This window comes from Copadichromis virginalis, linkage group LG10 (genome assembly GCF_057382275.1).
Source record: "Copadichromis virginalis isolate Kocher_CV1m ecotype Utaka linkage group LG10, C_Virginalis_male_GT1.1, whole genome shotgun sequence".
Classification (NCBI taxonomy): Eukaryota; Metazoa; Chordata; class Actinopteri; order Cichliformes; family Cichlidae; genus Copadichromis; species Copadichromis virginalis.
This window is the reverse complement of record NC_140627.1, coordinates 8,329,458-8,346,225: the sequence shown is the minus strand read 5'-3', so window position 1 is coordinate 8,346,225 and position 16,768 is coordinate 8,329,458. Positions and strand designations below refer to the sequence as shown.

The following is a 16,768-nucleotide window of genomic DNA, read 5'->3' as shown; positions in this document are numbered from 1 at the left end:
CATATCTTCCCTTTGGCTTCACCTGCACAAGTGCCAAAGTAGGTCTCCCCTGCAGAATTGATTTTCCCTTCGTCGGGAGCACGGGCTGGGCTCTTCAAATCACGGACAAACAGTATCCCACATTCTTGATTTTTAGTTCACAAACACTTGTTATAATAACTAACTACTCCTGACATTTTGGAGATGTTAGCTCTTTATACTGTAAAATTAAACTGGGATAAAAATAATATCAGGCTGATCCTGCCACGATTTGTTCCCCCGGTTGTGAGAGTTGAATGTGAGTAGGGATGGGTATCGTTTAGGTTTTATCCGATACCGGTGCCAAATCGGTACTTTTGAAATGGTGCCGGTGCTTAAACGGTGCTCGAACCGGTGCTTAAAGAATGGAGAACACAAACTTTGTCCAAAAACCTCTCATGTTCAGCTGGTTTTTTTTGTAAAAAGATAACAATGTGTGCCTTTTCTGCAGCTATGTGGCATATATGGCATCACTCTTGGCTGGAAGCAGTGCTTAAACAATGGAAAAAACACAAACTTTGTCCAAAAACCTCTCATGTTTAACTGTTTCCCACTTTTTCTTTGGTCATTTTAGCCTTTTTGGCCAGGGTGAAGGGAGTATCTGCCATCAAACAAGAAGACAGCCGCATGTAGCTATGATGATGTTTGCTAGTTCACCTTACATGCATTAATGTAATAACGTGGTTAGCCTACTCAACGTAAATTACATACGAACAACATGAAGCTACTCATGCAGAGAAGAACGGCTGCTGCTGCATCATCATCCTCATCATTTCTGCTACACTGGCAGGGCTAGGGGCCAGGACTCTATTCTTCGGGTTTTTGGGGGATGTTGCTCCGGGTCCGATAACTGGCAACCCACCCGACGTGCACGGTGTGAGGTCTCGCAGCAAGCTATCAAATACGGCGCATTTCTCGGCTTTTAAAAAAAACGCTATGCGTCGCCAGCTGTTTAATCGGATTCTTGGTGTGACCTCCTTTGACAGTATCACAGTATCAGCTTAAAGCACTTGTTGCAGGCTGCTGAGTTTGCATATTTTGCTGTGAAGTACAGCCAGACTTTTGACCGCTTCGCCTTGGACATTTTTAATCTGTAGCTCTGCTCTAACTGAACGTACGTACCTGGCCCCGCCTACTATCCTCGGAAACGTAAAATGATTGGCTAGAAGTGTATCACAGCTCAGGGAAAAAAAAGCACCGAAATAAAGCACCGAAATGTGCGCTGCTTTTCGGTCTGGTTACTACCGTTTATGTCAGAACCGACACCGGTACCCATCCCTAAATGTGAGAGTGAATGAATAGTGGCATTGTAAAGCGCTTTGGGTGCCTTGAAAAGCGCTATATAAATCCAATCCATTATTATTATTATTATTACTGTTAATCTGAATATCTGCCATTCTGCAATTCTTCTCATGTAAACAATAACGTGGCGCACAGCGTGACGTGAAAAAAGGCACATATCTTTGACGTTGACAAACTCTGTATTCCTTGTCCACACGTGCACGTAAAAAAGGAGTTTTAAAAAATCTCAGTTTTCTGTGATTCAAAACGGCATTAACATGTGGACGAAAGGTCCAAACCATAGAAACAGCTGCGTTTTCAAAAATACCCGTGGACATAGCATAAAAGAGTTAGTAGTTTATCTTCTTACTACCTGTAATTTATTGCAGATTACTTGTATTTACTTAATTGTTTACTAAATGTTTGAGGTGCGAAATAAACCGCAGTGGAGCAAAATATGGGTGTGTGTGGTTACAGGATGTGTTTGGGCGTGCATGTGTGTGTGTGTGTGTGTGTGTGTGGGGGGGGGGGGGGGGACATTTTTCTTGTAAAACAAAGGGGGGCCTGGCAAAAAAAGTTTGGGAACCCCTGGCCTATGGAATGCAAACTTCCAGTGATTTGGGCGGAAACAGACAGGGGACATCGATCAGAGCGAGAGGCCTGCCCGCCACCCAGCAATAAAAAAATCACCACGATTAAAGATCTTGATTAGAGTGATTAAACAGCTCTGAGCACTTACAGATTTCACTCATTAACTCACGTTCCTGGAAAATGAATAGCTCTGGCCCCTAGACTGTCCTTATGTTGATAGTCATCGATTTGATGAGGAGTGCCTTTGCGTGAAGTGCCCGTGTTCTCATTCCTGACTGCTGGCAATGTCTCCGACTTTGTTATCTGAAGAGCTTTTCTCTACAAGTCGTCCCCAGGTGCTGCTATATGCCTATGAAACTTTTCAGCCATCAATTCTGATGCAAAGCTACAGAAAAAAAAGCGATGCCAGTGTAGTTAGTAAGATTGAATGGCTCTGGGAACATGGGAAACCAAACCTGAACACCCCCACATTTCTATTTCAGGGGTAGAATTAAAATGACCTACGGAGTGCCACAGTGAAATAGTTTAACTCTCAAGTGGAGAGAGGCTTTTCAATTGATGCTCTCTGCAGCCATAAATTTTCTGTTAGATAACAGATTTAACATAAACCAGAGAGAATGGGCAGCAAAGAACAAGTACACCTTTTTCCCACTTTATAAAGATGCCCTCTTCACCTCCTCCACAGTGTAAGCAGCTCAATGGCTGGAGCAGCACAATCCACCATTTCTGATTGCTCATCTTCTCCTTTCTACAACAACAGGTTTTGAAGTTGTTTTGTCTAGCACAGACCTTCTTTATTGCCTTGAGAGCCCCTCTTGTTTCAATTTATAAAATGGGCCATTCACCCTGAGATGTTTTCCCATCCAGTGTTTTTTTTTTTTTTGGTCTTCCAGGACACACACTTATCGTCTTGTGTCTTATGACGCAGGCTTTGGCTTGCAGGAACAGCTCCATCAGAGCAGAGAGAGATAATTATTTGCTCTGGCCTCAAAGGCTCTGAGAGAAGCTCTCTTAATAAGATCCGGGCTGCTCACATCTCTTGCAATTAAAAAAGTGTCACTGTAGATGTTACATCACAATGGAAGCAGCCAAAACGCTCCAAGTTCGCTCTCAGCTAATATAAAGCTTCCTCTTCTTACTGTTCTGCCTTGGGTCACTTGTATGCCTGTATCAACATATAATACTCAAATTTAGCTGTGTTGTTCCTTATGTTGTTTATGTTGGACCAGACCTCTCTACTTGACTTTAAAACAGATATTCATTTTTCAATACACAAGCGCATCTATTGTTTCTGCTTGGCGAAGCGGTAAGACATATTTCTTGCACCGGCATCTTGGTGCATGCACAAGCCTAGCACACACTTTCAACGTTATCTTGGTGTCTCTCAACATTCATATGTACTGACACATATATGGAGCTTGGAGCTCCTGTGTGGGTTTTTTGGGTGTGTGTGTGTGACCATGTAGTTTGAGTGAAGCCTGTGAAGAGAGCTCATTAAAGGCTCAGACACCACAGGAGTTCAAACCATGCATGATTATTATGCCTCGGTTAGCATGGAAAAACACCCCTGAAATAGAGTCTGGACCCTTGCATACAGAGCAGCCACTGTGATCAAAATCATTCAGCCAGGCGTATTATTATGTGGCACCTAGAGCTGATTAGAAGTAGACACTACGCATTAGTTTGACATATTCAGTACATCAATATTCTTTGATGGGAGACGGATGGGATGCTGATAGAGCTTAAGTTATGTTCTATCGCCTACAGGAGCTACTCTAACAGACCGTGCCTCTTGTGCTCTTCCAGACATATGTCACATATATGATATATGTAACCTCTAGCCCATCTCATATACATGAAAAGGCGATGCACCATGCAGTGATGGAGCACTCAATGTACCAATAAATGCGAGATGCTGCCAAGCCTTGGGTAGCTAAATGAATGCACTCGCTGAGCCTGTCTAATTGGCTCCCGGGGTGAGGCCATCACTCACGACAGACCATTTATCCTGGGTTTATCTTCGGAGAGGAGCTGGGGGGCTGTGCGGAAAGGGAGGAGGGGAGTGTCTTGCCATGTGCTGGCAAAGCTAGGGAAATGGGATGGGGGGTGCTGCCATCCAACCTTCCCCTGAGCCTAATCCTTCACCCCGTCCTCAGTCAAAACCAGGATTCGAGGGTGACGTGGCTTAAATCCACTACAAATGAAAACAGACTCCAGCCACCATCTTAATTGTGTCTAATGCCTGGCATTGCTCTGCCTCTCTATCCCTGTGTTTCATCCCCTGCTCTATCCCTTAATCCTGCACACACGCTCTCTCATTTAAAGAGGCACATTAGAAATTGGAGAGGCACGGGTAGCTGTGCTGAGCCAAGCTGCCAAATGGGATTCTCCTTTGATTATAGCTTAACAAGATGAGTTGAGTCCATCCAGGGCTTGCTTTAACACTCAGCTGAGTGGTCGCCATCATTCATGTGCGACCGTGTGCCAGCCGAGGCCGTGCAGTCAGACGAGCACAGTGGAGCCCGTCAGTGCGAATGTCTTGTCTCCTTGCGTGCTGTCATCATTTGCCAAGCTGCTGCGTGCCACTACACCACTCCAGTAGACATTGTGGCTCTTTTCTCAAACTGGGACCTATTACATCTTCTCCAGGCCAGGAGATGAGTAGACCTTGACAGATGGCAAGTGTGTAACCCCCTCTGTCTATCCTCAGTAGCTGTCCTTCAGCTTCATCAATCTGCTGTGGCTTTACTATTACCCTACAGACTTAATGAGACCTCGCAGGCTGACAAGAGCAGTTACGCTCAGGGAACGAGGGACGAGCACAAAAATGAGTGGCAGTACAATCCAGCTTCACCTTAAAAAAAATAAAAATAAAAACCACCCAGTGCATTGATTTAATTCATGTAAATACTTAGCCAGATAAAAGATTCCTCACTCTAGCATTCAAATGTGCCTGCCACCTCTCATATCAACACTAAGCCCCCCCAAAAAAACAAAAAACAAAAAATCCCTCTCTAATTTGATTGCCTTTCATTCAATTGGATCACTCACCCCTAATACATCATGGATTAGTCAGCTTTCTGTAAATGACAAATGTGATGTGAGTAAAATGTCACGAGGTATCAGTGGGAAAGTGAGTTTTCTCTGCACTGACACAGGATCACAGAGCTCATCATTAATTATGGTCTCGCCTGGAGTTTGGCTGCGAGCTGTAGTTATTCAAGCAGCAGTGTGCATGTGTGTACAGTATGTGTGTGCGTGTGTGAGCAAACACGCCAGGGAGAAGCACTGAGATTGTTGATAAGGGCTGTCTGCCATCTCTACAGTTTCCATGGTTCTTCCTAACTTTTGCTGGATGCTAATGAAATGGACTCGGCTGGGCTGTCCTGCGTTCTGAGCTAACTATCCCTATGGCTGTAACACATTTAGCTGAGTAAAATTCAACTCAGTGGCAACATTGGGAAGCAGAAATGGGTGGGTGATTGAATTGCTACATCTCTATGGCTGTATCCCAATTCAGGGTCTGCAGCCTAAAAGTACGCAGCCTTAACGGCCCACAAGGGCCGCGTACTCAAAGACCGCTAAGGCCGGAAGTGCGAGGCTTGTAAAATGGGACGGTCTAGCCTCCGTCGCGCTGCCCAGGTTGCCTAGCAACGATGATACTAACAGCTGGAAACGTTTCATACAGCTTTGTTTGACAGAAATGAAGGAGAAAATCTTTTGTTCATTTGTTTGTTTGTTTCTACATGAGCTTTGATTATTCTCTGTAAGATTAAGGTCAGCTATTGGACGGCGTATATTTTAAAGTAAAGGCTTTAAAACCAAGTTAGTACAAACGTCACTAATGTCACATAACTTTGCCGACATGTGGCCAACAGTAATGTTTTAATGGTCTTTCTTATTAAACATTTGCACATAAATAAGTGACATAATATTCAGTACTTACTCAAAGTTTACTCTTCGGGCGCCCCTCATCCGCCGTTTTTTTCCGGCAAAATTATCCACACCCAGCGCTATGCATTCTGGGATATGTTGGGCCACGAAGTCTACACCACCACATCCTTAAAATTCAGGGAAATGAAGGACACATTTGAGGCCGCATTTCGAGCAGCCCTTGAATTGGGACAACCTTCGTCGCGTCGCTGTGACATAATCGGCCTTAAAATGCGGCCCATAAGGCTGCAGACCCTGAATTGGGATGCAGCCTATATGCATGCATGATTACCTTCCCTAACTAACTCCCACTGTTGGCTTGGGAACAGTGTACAATCCCCTGGCACCCATGACAAGGCCCTTCAACACCTCCCTGTGTCTCCACAGGCACCCAACCAGAAATCAGGAGACCTTAAAGCAAATACATGATTCTTCGCTGGGCTGCTAATTGTTAATGCTGCCAATTATGTTAACTGGGGCACCCGGCCAATCAGGAAGCACCCAGGTCCTGCACCCTGAACCCTTCTTATGCCAAGAAACAGTTATCTTTAGCTCTATCTTTAGAGGTTTCAGAGCAACCTCTTACAAGAAGGACTGCAGTTTAATTCAGTGTCTCACAATAATGCCTGTTTTAAAAATGAGAATAAAAGAATAATATGATTCAATTGTGTCACGACAGAGCACTGTGACTGATAACATTTCCAAAGCATGCTGATAAAAGTATAAAAACACATTGTTATGCACCATTTCCTCACAAAAACACAGCTCCTTAAGTTTACTCCACTCTTCCAGAGAGAATAGTTTTTTTTTCATCCTCCCAATATTATGATGAAAATGACTTCTGGCAGGTTACGGTGTCTGAATGTAATGTTCTGGTGCAGCTTGTGAACTCAGCACCCCTACAAGTACATACCTGTCAATGTCAGGCTCTGTGCTACACAAAAGCCTTTATGGCTTGCACTCCAACCAGCATCCCAATAACTGCATTGTGAAAAACAGATAAACAACTACCGTTTCTCTGAAAAAGGTAATGTCAGTTGACATCAAAACCCAAGAGCAACTCTTTTTTTTCCATCCGACTTGCCTACGCAAGCATTTCAGATTGGACTCTAGTTTGAATACACATGCATCACATGTGGGCTTCCTTACAAAGCCAAACACAACCTTTCGCTCAGCTGAATCAAGAGCAGTTCCACTTTTATTTGTGCGTCTAGCTCACAAAATTGTCTCCCATGATTTAGAAGACATAGCTCATATTGCCAACCTGCTGCCAGCATATCGAGTCAAATTACAGGACTTGGAAAAAAATAGCAGCCAAGAACAAGAGCAGCTAAGTACTGTTGCAGAAATAATAAAGAAATGCTTCAACACGAAGGGAGATAATTTAAAAAAAGAAAACTTGGATCAATATAGATTGCGGGATTCAAGGGGTAAGGCTTCAGCCACACAGGCCTAGAGACCTCTTGGCAATCTCTGCTCTTGGTCTTAAAAAATTAATTTGTTTTAAATTTCAGCCATTAGTAAGAAAATTGTCCAAGAAAAACATGTATTGAGCTGAAAATAAAATATCAACTACATTGTAGTATTCTCCCATCTAATAGCTCTATGATATTTTTTGGCCCCAGTCACAAAGACCTAGCAACCAGGTGGTGAGTGCATAACAACCGTAACTAGGGAAAAATTATATTTATATTGGTTGGCAAGTGACTGCTACCTTTCACAAATTAGTTTGCTCATAAGGAGATTGCCGCAGTTGCCTGCAGTTTGCATTAAAGATGGCAACGTTCCGACAAACACTAACTGGCCAATGAGCACTAAGCTAACTGACCAATGAGCAGTAGTAAAACTTGAAAAAAGTGCAATGCAAGCTGGAAGTGGAAACAATTTTCCCTCAAAGTCAAAGTTGTGCCTTACCACTGAAACTGTAACTCTTCTGCAGGTAATATTTTAGTTTGACTTCAACAGATGGCTTCCTTGGGGAATTTTCTTACTAACGACTGAACCTTCTAACAAATAAGCCCAGTGCAAATCAATAGACCAAATATTAAACTTCTCTTTGATTAGGTTTAGATTGAGTTATTTCTTTATTAATGCAACTTTGTAAATGCTTAAGGCACTGTAAGCCTAGCAAATCAGCTCCCAGTCTAGTTTAATAAATCTAGTTGCCTCGACAACTCTGGTTTTATTCATGCTACACATGTGACTAACTATGAATGCAAGCACATTCTTACCCGTAACCTTATTTATTTAACCTTATTTCTATCTTCTGTTTTGTAATCTGTGTAATCTGTGCTGTCTAAAAATTACTTTAGTGTTAACCATGGCAACCTAAACTTACTCAGCTCTTCAAATAACTTAAAAAAGGTCTCCAAACAAATTAAATTATAAATAAAGGACTATAATAATATAACACTCAGGACTATCATTGTACCCTATATAATCATTCCCTCAGGGTCAATAATCAAGTTATTTTCGACCAACTTAGTACTGTTATCTTATCTGTTGTTTTTTTACTATTTGTTCTTTACTTACCCTTGCTCCTCCATCATCTCTTGGAGCTCCATACATTTGAGCTCCACCCTCCTCTTCCTCTCATGGTCCAGAATTTCTCTGTGGGGCTTCTTCACCAGGACAGGCTCTGCTTTGGGCTCCTCCTCCTCCTCCTTAACTGACTGCCCCTCTTCAGTTTTAGCTTGCAGCACTGTAGTTGCAGTTGGCCCTCCAGATCCTACAGCTGTTCCCGCTCCTGCTCCAGGGACAACCGGCTGGGCCAAACCGTTTGCACCATCTTTCGGAGACAGCACCCTTGTTGCATCATACATGATTACTGAATCTGTCGAGACAGAGATGAAGAGACCAAAGGTTAACGGAGAGAGGGGATGAGAGAAGCTGTCACTTGTGGGTCTCACTCACATTAATCATTTAATGTCAGATCTTTCCCTTGTTTTGGGAGGTTCTCACTCAGTGGGAGTAATCTTTATACATTTAGTAAAAAAAAATCCCCATCAAAGACCATTTTGTACCCATCTCTAAATGTTGTCAGTACATCACACTATCTGAACCAGCAGTAAGCCACAAACATTCTGAAACTGAAAGGTGAGCGCTTCATTTGATGTTAATATCTTTGGACAGGCTGCAGCATTTCTGCCTGAACTGAGCAGTACGATTGCACACACTCGCACCAATATACTGCACCCACGCACATACACACACAATTTGGATCTTGGGTACATGTGGACATGCACAGCCAGAGACAGAACTGGAAGTAACTTCAGCTCTGTGAGTCAACAACTAAGTAGTGCCTAAAGGCAGGTTAGGAGACAGAGTGCTTCCTCTTCTACACTCTCGTATCTAGTGGAGCAAACTAAAGCTGTAAACTGTAAAGGTCATATAAAAACCATATGACGTGACAAGGAAAAAACAATGGGAGCAATAAGCATACTTAAAGACAGAAATGAGTGACAAAGGTTAGTGTGAGAAGAAACTCAATGCCCTGTTTGATTTTGACTTCCTTAATCTTTTCTCTTTCTGCCTCATTTACTCATGAAATGGTGAGAATGTCATTTTGTTAATAAAAAAGCATCTGGTGGAAGTGTTGTGTGGACTGGACTCTGATTAAGACAGACTGTTCTTTTAAGGCCAGTGCTGAGCGCACGGGAAGTGTGGAAGGGCTTATAGCGTGCCCGCGAACTTAAGCTCCTCTCCCTCTACAACTAATGACTTCATTTTTCAGTGCGGAGGCACAGAAGGCCGGCTGAGGCACTTCATCACTGCCACACATTGAGGACTCAAGACAGGTTGATACTGAAGCTGGATGGACAGACTCTCAGAGCTACAGTCACAAGCCATTCCCTTTTCTTTTATCTAATCACAGGGAGTGTGCGAACAAGCTAATGCTGTGCCGTCTCACGCTTTTGTGCATTTGAGCTGCTCCTGGTAGTCTTTGACTGGTTAATAGGGATGTGCTTGTGTTCTGGAGTGCCGTGTGCTGGTAAACAAGCCGTGGATGTGTGCGGCTCTCGGGTGACAGAACAGGTGGCAGGACAGCAGGAGGCATCATCTCTGAATCTATTATACAGTAAATCAGCGCTTGATATTCCATGACAGTAATCTCTCATCTACACACGCTCACCTGCAGAAGATGGTAAGGAGAAAAGCTCTCATCTTTAAAAAGGGTGTTTAAAATGACATTCAGGCAGACAGCAGCAACACACAACTGGTGAAAAGACAGGAATATGTGATATATGAATCACTCTGTGAATAACAGACAGTTCATTTAGATGTGAAATGAAATGTAGCTTAATGTGCGTGTATTTGTGTGCTTACAGAGAAATTTACATTCATGCATCCCACAGATTCAACAAAAGCACAAGCAAGAACTCACATGCACTTATGGAACATTAAATTTAAAGGACTTAATTATTAAATGACAAGAGAAAAATGAAGCAACCCGCATCTTAAGTAAAAAAATGTGCCGTTTATGTTAATTTGCATAGCTCTTTGGCTACAAAGAGAGCAGGGTTGTGGGTTTGGAGATGCACTTAGGGGAGAACTATGGATAACGCCATACGTGCTGTAGACTGTGTAAAAAAGATAGACGCTGCCACTGTGAGGTCTTGATTTGAAGCCTTGAGCTGAAGAATCACTATTTTTGTGTTTTGAAAGCAGATGTTATAAAAAAGGTGGATCAGACTGAGAAATACAGGGGTTAGGGTTAGACCACACTAAAGTATACCCTGCTTTATTGTGACCACAAATTACAAATCATATCCCATCATATGATATTTAACAGGACTTGAATCTAGTAGTTGGGATCATAACCTAAGCGGTACGATTATTTTCTTGTAGGACTGGAGTTCTTTTTGCTCCCAGAGAATCCACACCCTGTGGATCATTAAAATTCCCCATCAGCTTCTCTTCTCTCTCATATACAGTCTGTGGCTTATTCTGGAAGTCCTGTCTTGGCCTACAAGAGATCCACGAGCCCTCCCCATAAATGTCACAACATGCACACATCCCAACATTAAAGGCAGGCTCATTCACAGCAAGGTTAAATGAAATGATAACATCTGAAAATCAGAGCAAAAGGACCCTCCCATTCCAAATTAAATTCTTCACCAGATGTAGAGCCTGGCCCACATCTGTCGTTACGTTAAACTGGAGCCTCCTCATTATATTAATGCATCATTCCTTTTTTCCCGGGGAGATGGGATGGGCAGAGAATCTGTTTTCTTTCAAGTTAAAACAACTAAATTATTTAATTGTGTGATAAAAAGAAAAAGTCAGAGCAGAAAGGGAGACTTGTCATTGAGCCGATAAGGCGCACAGCTAATTGTGTGCGAGTCCTCTGCAGGGACTGAAGGTTATCTCTAGCTGCTGTATTAATGCTGGCACTGACCTCTTCTGCTATTATTGCAAAGGCGTATAAGACTGTCACATCCCGACAAACACTGTCTGTAATTAGTCATGTGCTAAGTGAAGTTGTTTAGCCGCAAGCACAAAGCGCCGCCATCAATTATTTCAAATCCCAAACAGATTAACACACACTTGGACATTCAATACTCTGCTCCAGAGCCTGTGACTCGTGCCATTTCTTTAGAAAGAGAAGAAAGAAGGCTGCACTGCTGTGTCCTTAACTTCTGTCAGTGGTTTTCCTGTGCTGTCTGCTTGATTGGACCTTGCCGCTGGGGAGGCCTCTGCTGTGTCTATACTGCAGCCTGTCTTCTGCTAACATTATGCAACATGGCATTCTCCAGTCCTCTAGTCTTATAGTATACGACAGCGTATCACTTGTAAACATCGGTGCCAAGGTTGCACATCTAATCTTGGACACTTTTAAACCCGATCCTTCCTTGCCGCCAGAGATTCTACGCGGCGCGGAGAACAACAAAGGACGGGCCGCTCATCCGAGGCGCAGAACAAAGAAGCGCCGAGGGAAACGCGCTGGCATTAGGAATAGACTGAGACAGCAGGCACATCGCGCACCACTGCCCAGCATCCTACTGGCCAATGTACAATCCATGGAGGACAAGCTCGATGACCTAAGAGCAAGGGTCACCTTCCAACGTGACATGAGGGACTGCAACATTCTGTGCTTCACGGAGACATGGCTGACCCCCACCGTGCCGGACCAGGCTGTAACTCCGTCGGATTCGGACAGAACGGCAGAGTCAAACAAAACCAAAGGTGGAGGAATGTGTTTCATGGTAAACAGAAAGTGGTGTGATGCCAGGAGCATTTCTACTCTTTCCAGCGGCTGCTCGCCACATCTGGAGTTCCTGAGCATTAAGTGCCGCCCTTTCTATCTGCCCCGTGAGTTCACCTCAGTCATCGCCACGGTGGTCTACATCCCACCCCAAGCGGACACAGGTATGGCTTTGTCCGAATTACATGATGTGCTGAGCTCGCTTCAAAACAAGGACCCGGGCGCAGCCCTCATTGTAGCAGGAGACTTTAATAAAGCGAACCTCAGACAAGTCATGCCAAACTTTTACCAGCATGTCTCGTGTCCAACGAGAGGGGATCGTATTTTGGATCACTGCTACACGCCATACAAGCAGGGCTACAAAGCTGTCTCACACCCGGCTTTTGGGAAGTCTGACCACAACGCCATCTTCCTCATTCCCCAGTATAAACAAAACATACGGCGGGAAGACGTGACCACGAGGGAGGTAAAACGGTGGACTGCCCAATCAGAAGCTACGCTACAGGACGCACTCAACGACGGCGACTGGGACATGTTCAGAGCATGCGCAGTCGACATCATCGAGTTTACGGAAGTAGCAGTACATCGCGGAGCATGACGTCCGAGCGGCATTAAGGAGTTTCAACTCCTCACTGCAGGCATGTCATGTGCCTGCCTGCTTCAAGTCCTCTACCATAATCCCTGTCCCCAAGAAACCTAGGATCACTGGACTAAATGACTACAGACCCGTGGCTCTGACATCTGTGGTCATGAAGTCTTTTGAGCGCCTGGTTCTCTCCTATCTCAAGACCCTCACGGCCCCCCTCCTGGACCCCCTGCAGTTTGCATACAGAGCCAACAGGTCTGTAGATGACGCCATCAACATGGCCCTACACTTCATCCTGCAGCATCTGGACTCCCCAGGAACCTACGCCAGGATCCTGTTTGTGGACTTCAGCTCTGCCTTCAATACCATCCTTCCAGACCATCTCCGAGGCAAGCTTTCCCAGATGAATCAGAATCAGAATCAGAATCAGAATACTTTATTGATCCCTGGGGGAAATTATTTTTTGTTACCTTTTTTGTTTACCATTTTTGTTTTGAATGTGCCTGATCCCATCTGCCGGTGGATCACTGACTTCCTGACAGACAGAAAACAGCATGTGAGGCTGGGAAAGAATGTCTCGGACTCCCGGACCATCAGCACCGGCTCCCCTCAGGGCTGTGTTCTTTCTCCCCTGCTCTTCTCCCTGTATACTAACTGCTGCACCTCCACCCACCAGTCTGTCAAGCTAATCAAGTTTGCAGATGACACCACCGTTATTGGACTCATCTCGGACGGGGATGAGTCTGCCTACAGGAGGGAGGTTGAACGTCTGGTGTCCTGGTGCAGCCACAACAACCTGGTGCTGAATGCCCAGGAGACAGTGGAGATTATTGTGGACTTCAGGAAGCACACAGCTCCACTCCCCCCCATCATCCTGACTGACACCCCCATCACCTCTGTGGACTCATTCCGCTTCCTGGGTACCACCATCACCCAGGACCTGAAGTGGGAGCCCACCATCACCTCCATCATTAAGAAAGCCCAGCAGAGGATGTACTTCCTGAGGCAGCTGAAGAAATTCAACCTGCCAACACGGACGATGATGCAATTCTACACTGCAATCATCGAGTCCATCCTCACCTCCTCCATCACCGTGTGGTACGCTGGAGCCACTATCAGGGACAAACAGAGACTGCAGCGTGTTGTGCGCTCTGCTGAGAAGGTGATTGGCTGCAGACTCCCATCTCTGCAGGACCTGTACACCTCCAGGACACTGGGACGTGCAGCTCGGATCACAGCTGACCCTTCTCACCCTGGACACAGTCTGTTTGACCTGCTCCCCTCAGGCAGGAGGCTCCGGTCCATTCGCACCAGAGCCTCTCGCCATAAGAACAGTTTCTTCCCCTCTGCTGTTGAACACATGAACAATAACCGTATGACTGTTCCCACCACTAACACATGACCCTACGCTGTGTTCACTGCATCATTCCATGTTTGGCACTGATCACCACCTGCACTCATGTATATATCATGTATATATCTATCTATCTACTTAGCACTTTTAATTCTTATTCTCATTTTTATTTTCATGTCTATTCAAGCTTAATTTATAACAGTATGTTTGCACTGAAGCACCGCAGCAATTTCCTAATGTTGTAAACCCGCTCAACATTTGGCAATAAAACCCTTTCTGATTCTGATTCTGATTCTGAGAGTGAACACAAGGAAAGCGGCGGGGCCAGACGGCATCACCGGCTGTCTGCTGCGCTGCTGTGCTGACCAGCTAGCAGGTGTGTTCACTTACATCTTCAACGAGTCCCTGGCGAAGTCTGTGGTCCCCACATGCTTCAAAAGATCCACCATCATCCCTGTGCCCAGGAACAGCAAACCCTCATCCCTGAACGATTACCGGCCAGTTGCACTGACCTCGGTAATGAAGGTTTTTGAGAGGCTGCTGAAGAACATCATCTCCTCCTCCATCCCAGACACCACAGATCCGCTGCAGTTCGCCTACCGATCCAACAGATACACAGAGGATCCACGTCTCTAACAGCATCACCATCAACACAGGAGCACCACAGGTCCTCTCGCCACTGCTCTACTCCCTCTACACTTCAGACTGTGTGGCAACCCATGGCTCCAACACCATTGTGAAGTTTGCTGATGACACAGTGGTGTTGGGTGCCATCTCCAACAACGATGAGGCGGCCTACATGGATGAAGTGAAGAATCTGGCATCATGGTGCCAGGACAACCACCTCCAGCTGAACCTCAGCAAGACCAAGGAGCTGGTGGTGGACTTCAGAAGGAGTCAGCACAGAGACTACAAGCCCATTATCATCAATGGAGCTCCAGTGGAGAGGGTGCAGTCCTTCAAGTATCTTGGTGTCCACATCTCCTCAGACCTGACATGGGCTGCCCACATTCAGGCCCAGACCAAAAAGGCTAGGCAGCGCCTGTATCACCTACGACAACTGAGGAAGTTCAGGGTCTCTCCAAAGATCCTCAGGATTTTCTATACAGGCGCTGTGGAGAGCATCCTCACACAGAACATGACATCGTGGTTTGGGAACAGCTGTGTGAAGGACCTAAAAGCTCTCCAGAGAGTGATCCGTACAGCAGAACGCTGCTGCAGGATTGCTCTCCCCCCGCTTCAGGACACCTACACCAGGAGATGCCGGACTAGAGCAGATACTGAAGGACCCGTCCCATCCTGGCAACAAACTGTTCCAACTCCTGCAATCTGGTAGAAGGTTCCGCATCATCCGGGCAAGGACAGAGAGACTCAAGAGGAGCTTCTATCCCCGGGCTCTAAACACACACACCCGCCCTCTCACATCATCTATAATTGACTGAGACAGGACTCTCTTCCAGACACTCTAAACCAAGGCACAATGTACATTCCAAATTCCTTTAATTTTAAAAATGGTTATATTGTCTATCCTGTAAAATAGTCAGATGTCTATTCATATTAATGTACAGAATTCACCTGCTTGCTGCTACTACTGCACATTCACCCAATGTACGGCAAGAACAAGATCCGGGCCATCAACACCTACGCCCTGCCCGTGATCAGGTACCCTGCTGGGGTAATAGGCTGGCCAAAGGAGGAGATAGAAGCCACTGACATAAAGACAAGAAAGCTCCTTACCATGCATGGAGGGTTTCACCCCAAGTCCAGCACCCTGAGGCTGTACGCTAAGCGGAAGGAAGGGGGCCGGGGACTGGTGAGTGTCAGCACCACAGTCCAGGATGAGACAATGAACATCCAAGAATACATTGGGAAGATGGCCCCAACTGACCGAGTGCTCAGTGAATACCTCAGGCAGCAGAAACCCAAGAAAGAGGAGGGAGACGAGGAACCATCATGGAAGGACAGGCCCCTGCACGGTATGTACCACCGGCAGATAGAGGAGGTGGCTGATATCCAGAAATCCTACCAGTGGCTGGACAAAGCTGGACTGAAAGACAGCACAGAGGCACTAATCATGGCAGCACAAGAACAAGCTCTGAGTACAAGATCCATAGAGGCTGGGGTCTATCACACCAGGCAAGACCCCAGGTGCAGGCTGTGTAAAGATGCCCCAGCACATAACAGCAGGGTGCAAGATGCTAGCAGGCAAGGCATACATGGAACGCCATAACCAAGTGGCCGGCATAGTGTACAGGAACATCTGTGCCGAGTATAACCTGGAAGTCCCAAGGTCAAAATGGGAGATGCCCCCAAGGGTGGTGGAGAATGACCGAGCTAAGATCCTGTGGGACTTCCAGATACAGACAGACAAAATGGTGGTGGCTAACCAACCGGACATAGTGGTGGTAGACAAACAGAAGAAGACGGCCGTAGTGATCGATGTAGCGGTTCCGAATGACAGCAATATCAGGAAGAAGGAACACGAGAAGCTGGAGAAATACCAAGGGCTCAGAGAAGAGCTCGAGAGGATGTGGAGGGTGAAGGTAACGGTGGTCCCCGTGGTAATTGGAGCACTAGCTGCGGTGACTCCCAAGCTAGGCGAATGGCTCCAGCAGGCCTCTGGTAGAGGACCCGAACTTGAAGAATAAACCGCCCGCAGGGGCGTGCTGGGTGTTTTTATAAATATATATATATATATATACACAGTGGGGCAAAAAAGTATTTAGTCAGCCACCGATTGTGCAAGTTCCCCCACCTAAAATGATGACAGAGGTCAGTAATTTGCACCAGAGGTACACTT

At 45.6% G+C, this 16,768-nt stretch overlaps 1 protein-coding gene across 6 annotated transcripts in view; it reads right to left on the bottom strand.

Annotated features, from left to right (window-relative positions):
* Nucleotides 1-16,768, bottom strand: part of srrm3 (serine/arginine repetitive matrix 3) — a 142,521-nt gene that overhangs the window by 59,614 nt on the left and 66,139 nt on the right. For all 6 annotated transcript variants that reach the window (XM_085469625.1, XM_085469630.1, XM_085469631.1 and 3 more), the window contains one exon: nucleotides 8,356-8,656. In XM_085469625.1, coding sequence (XP_085325751.1) covers nucleotides 8,356-8,645 — 290 coding nt within the window. In that variant the 5' untranslated portion in view covers nucleotides 8,646-8,656. The remainder of the gene's footprint in view (nucleotides 1-8,355; nucleotides 8,657-16,768) is intronic.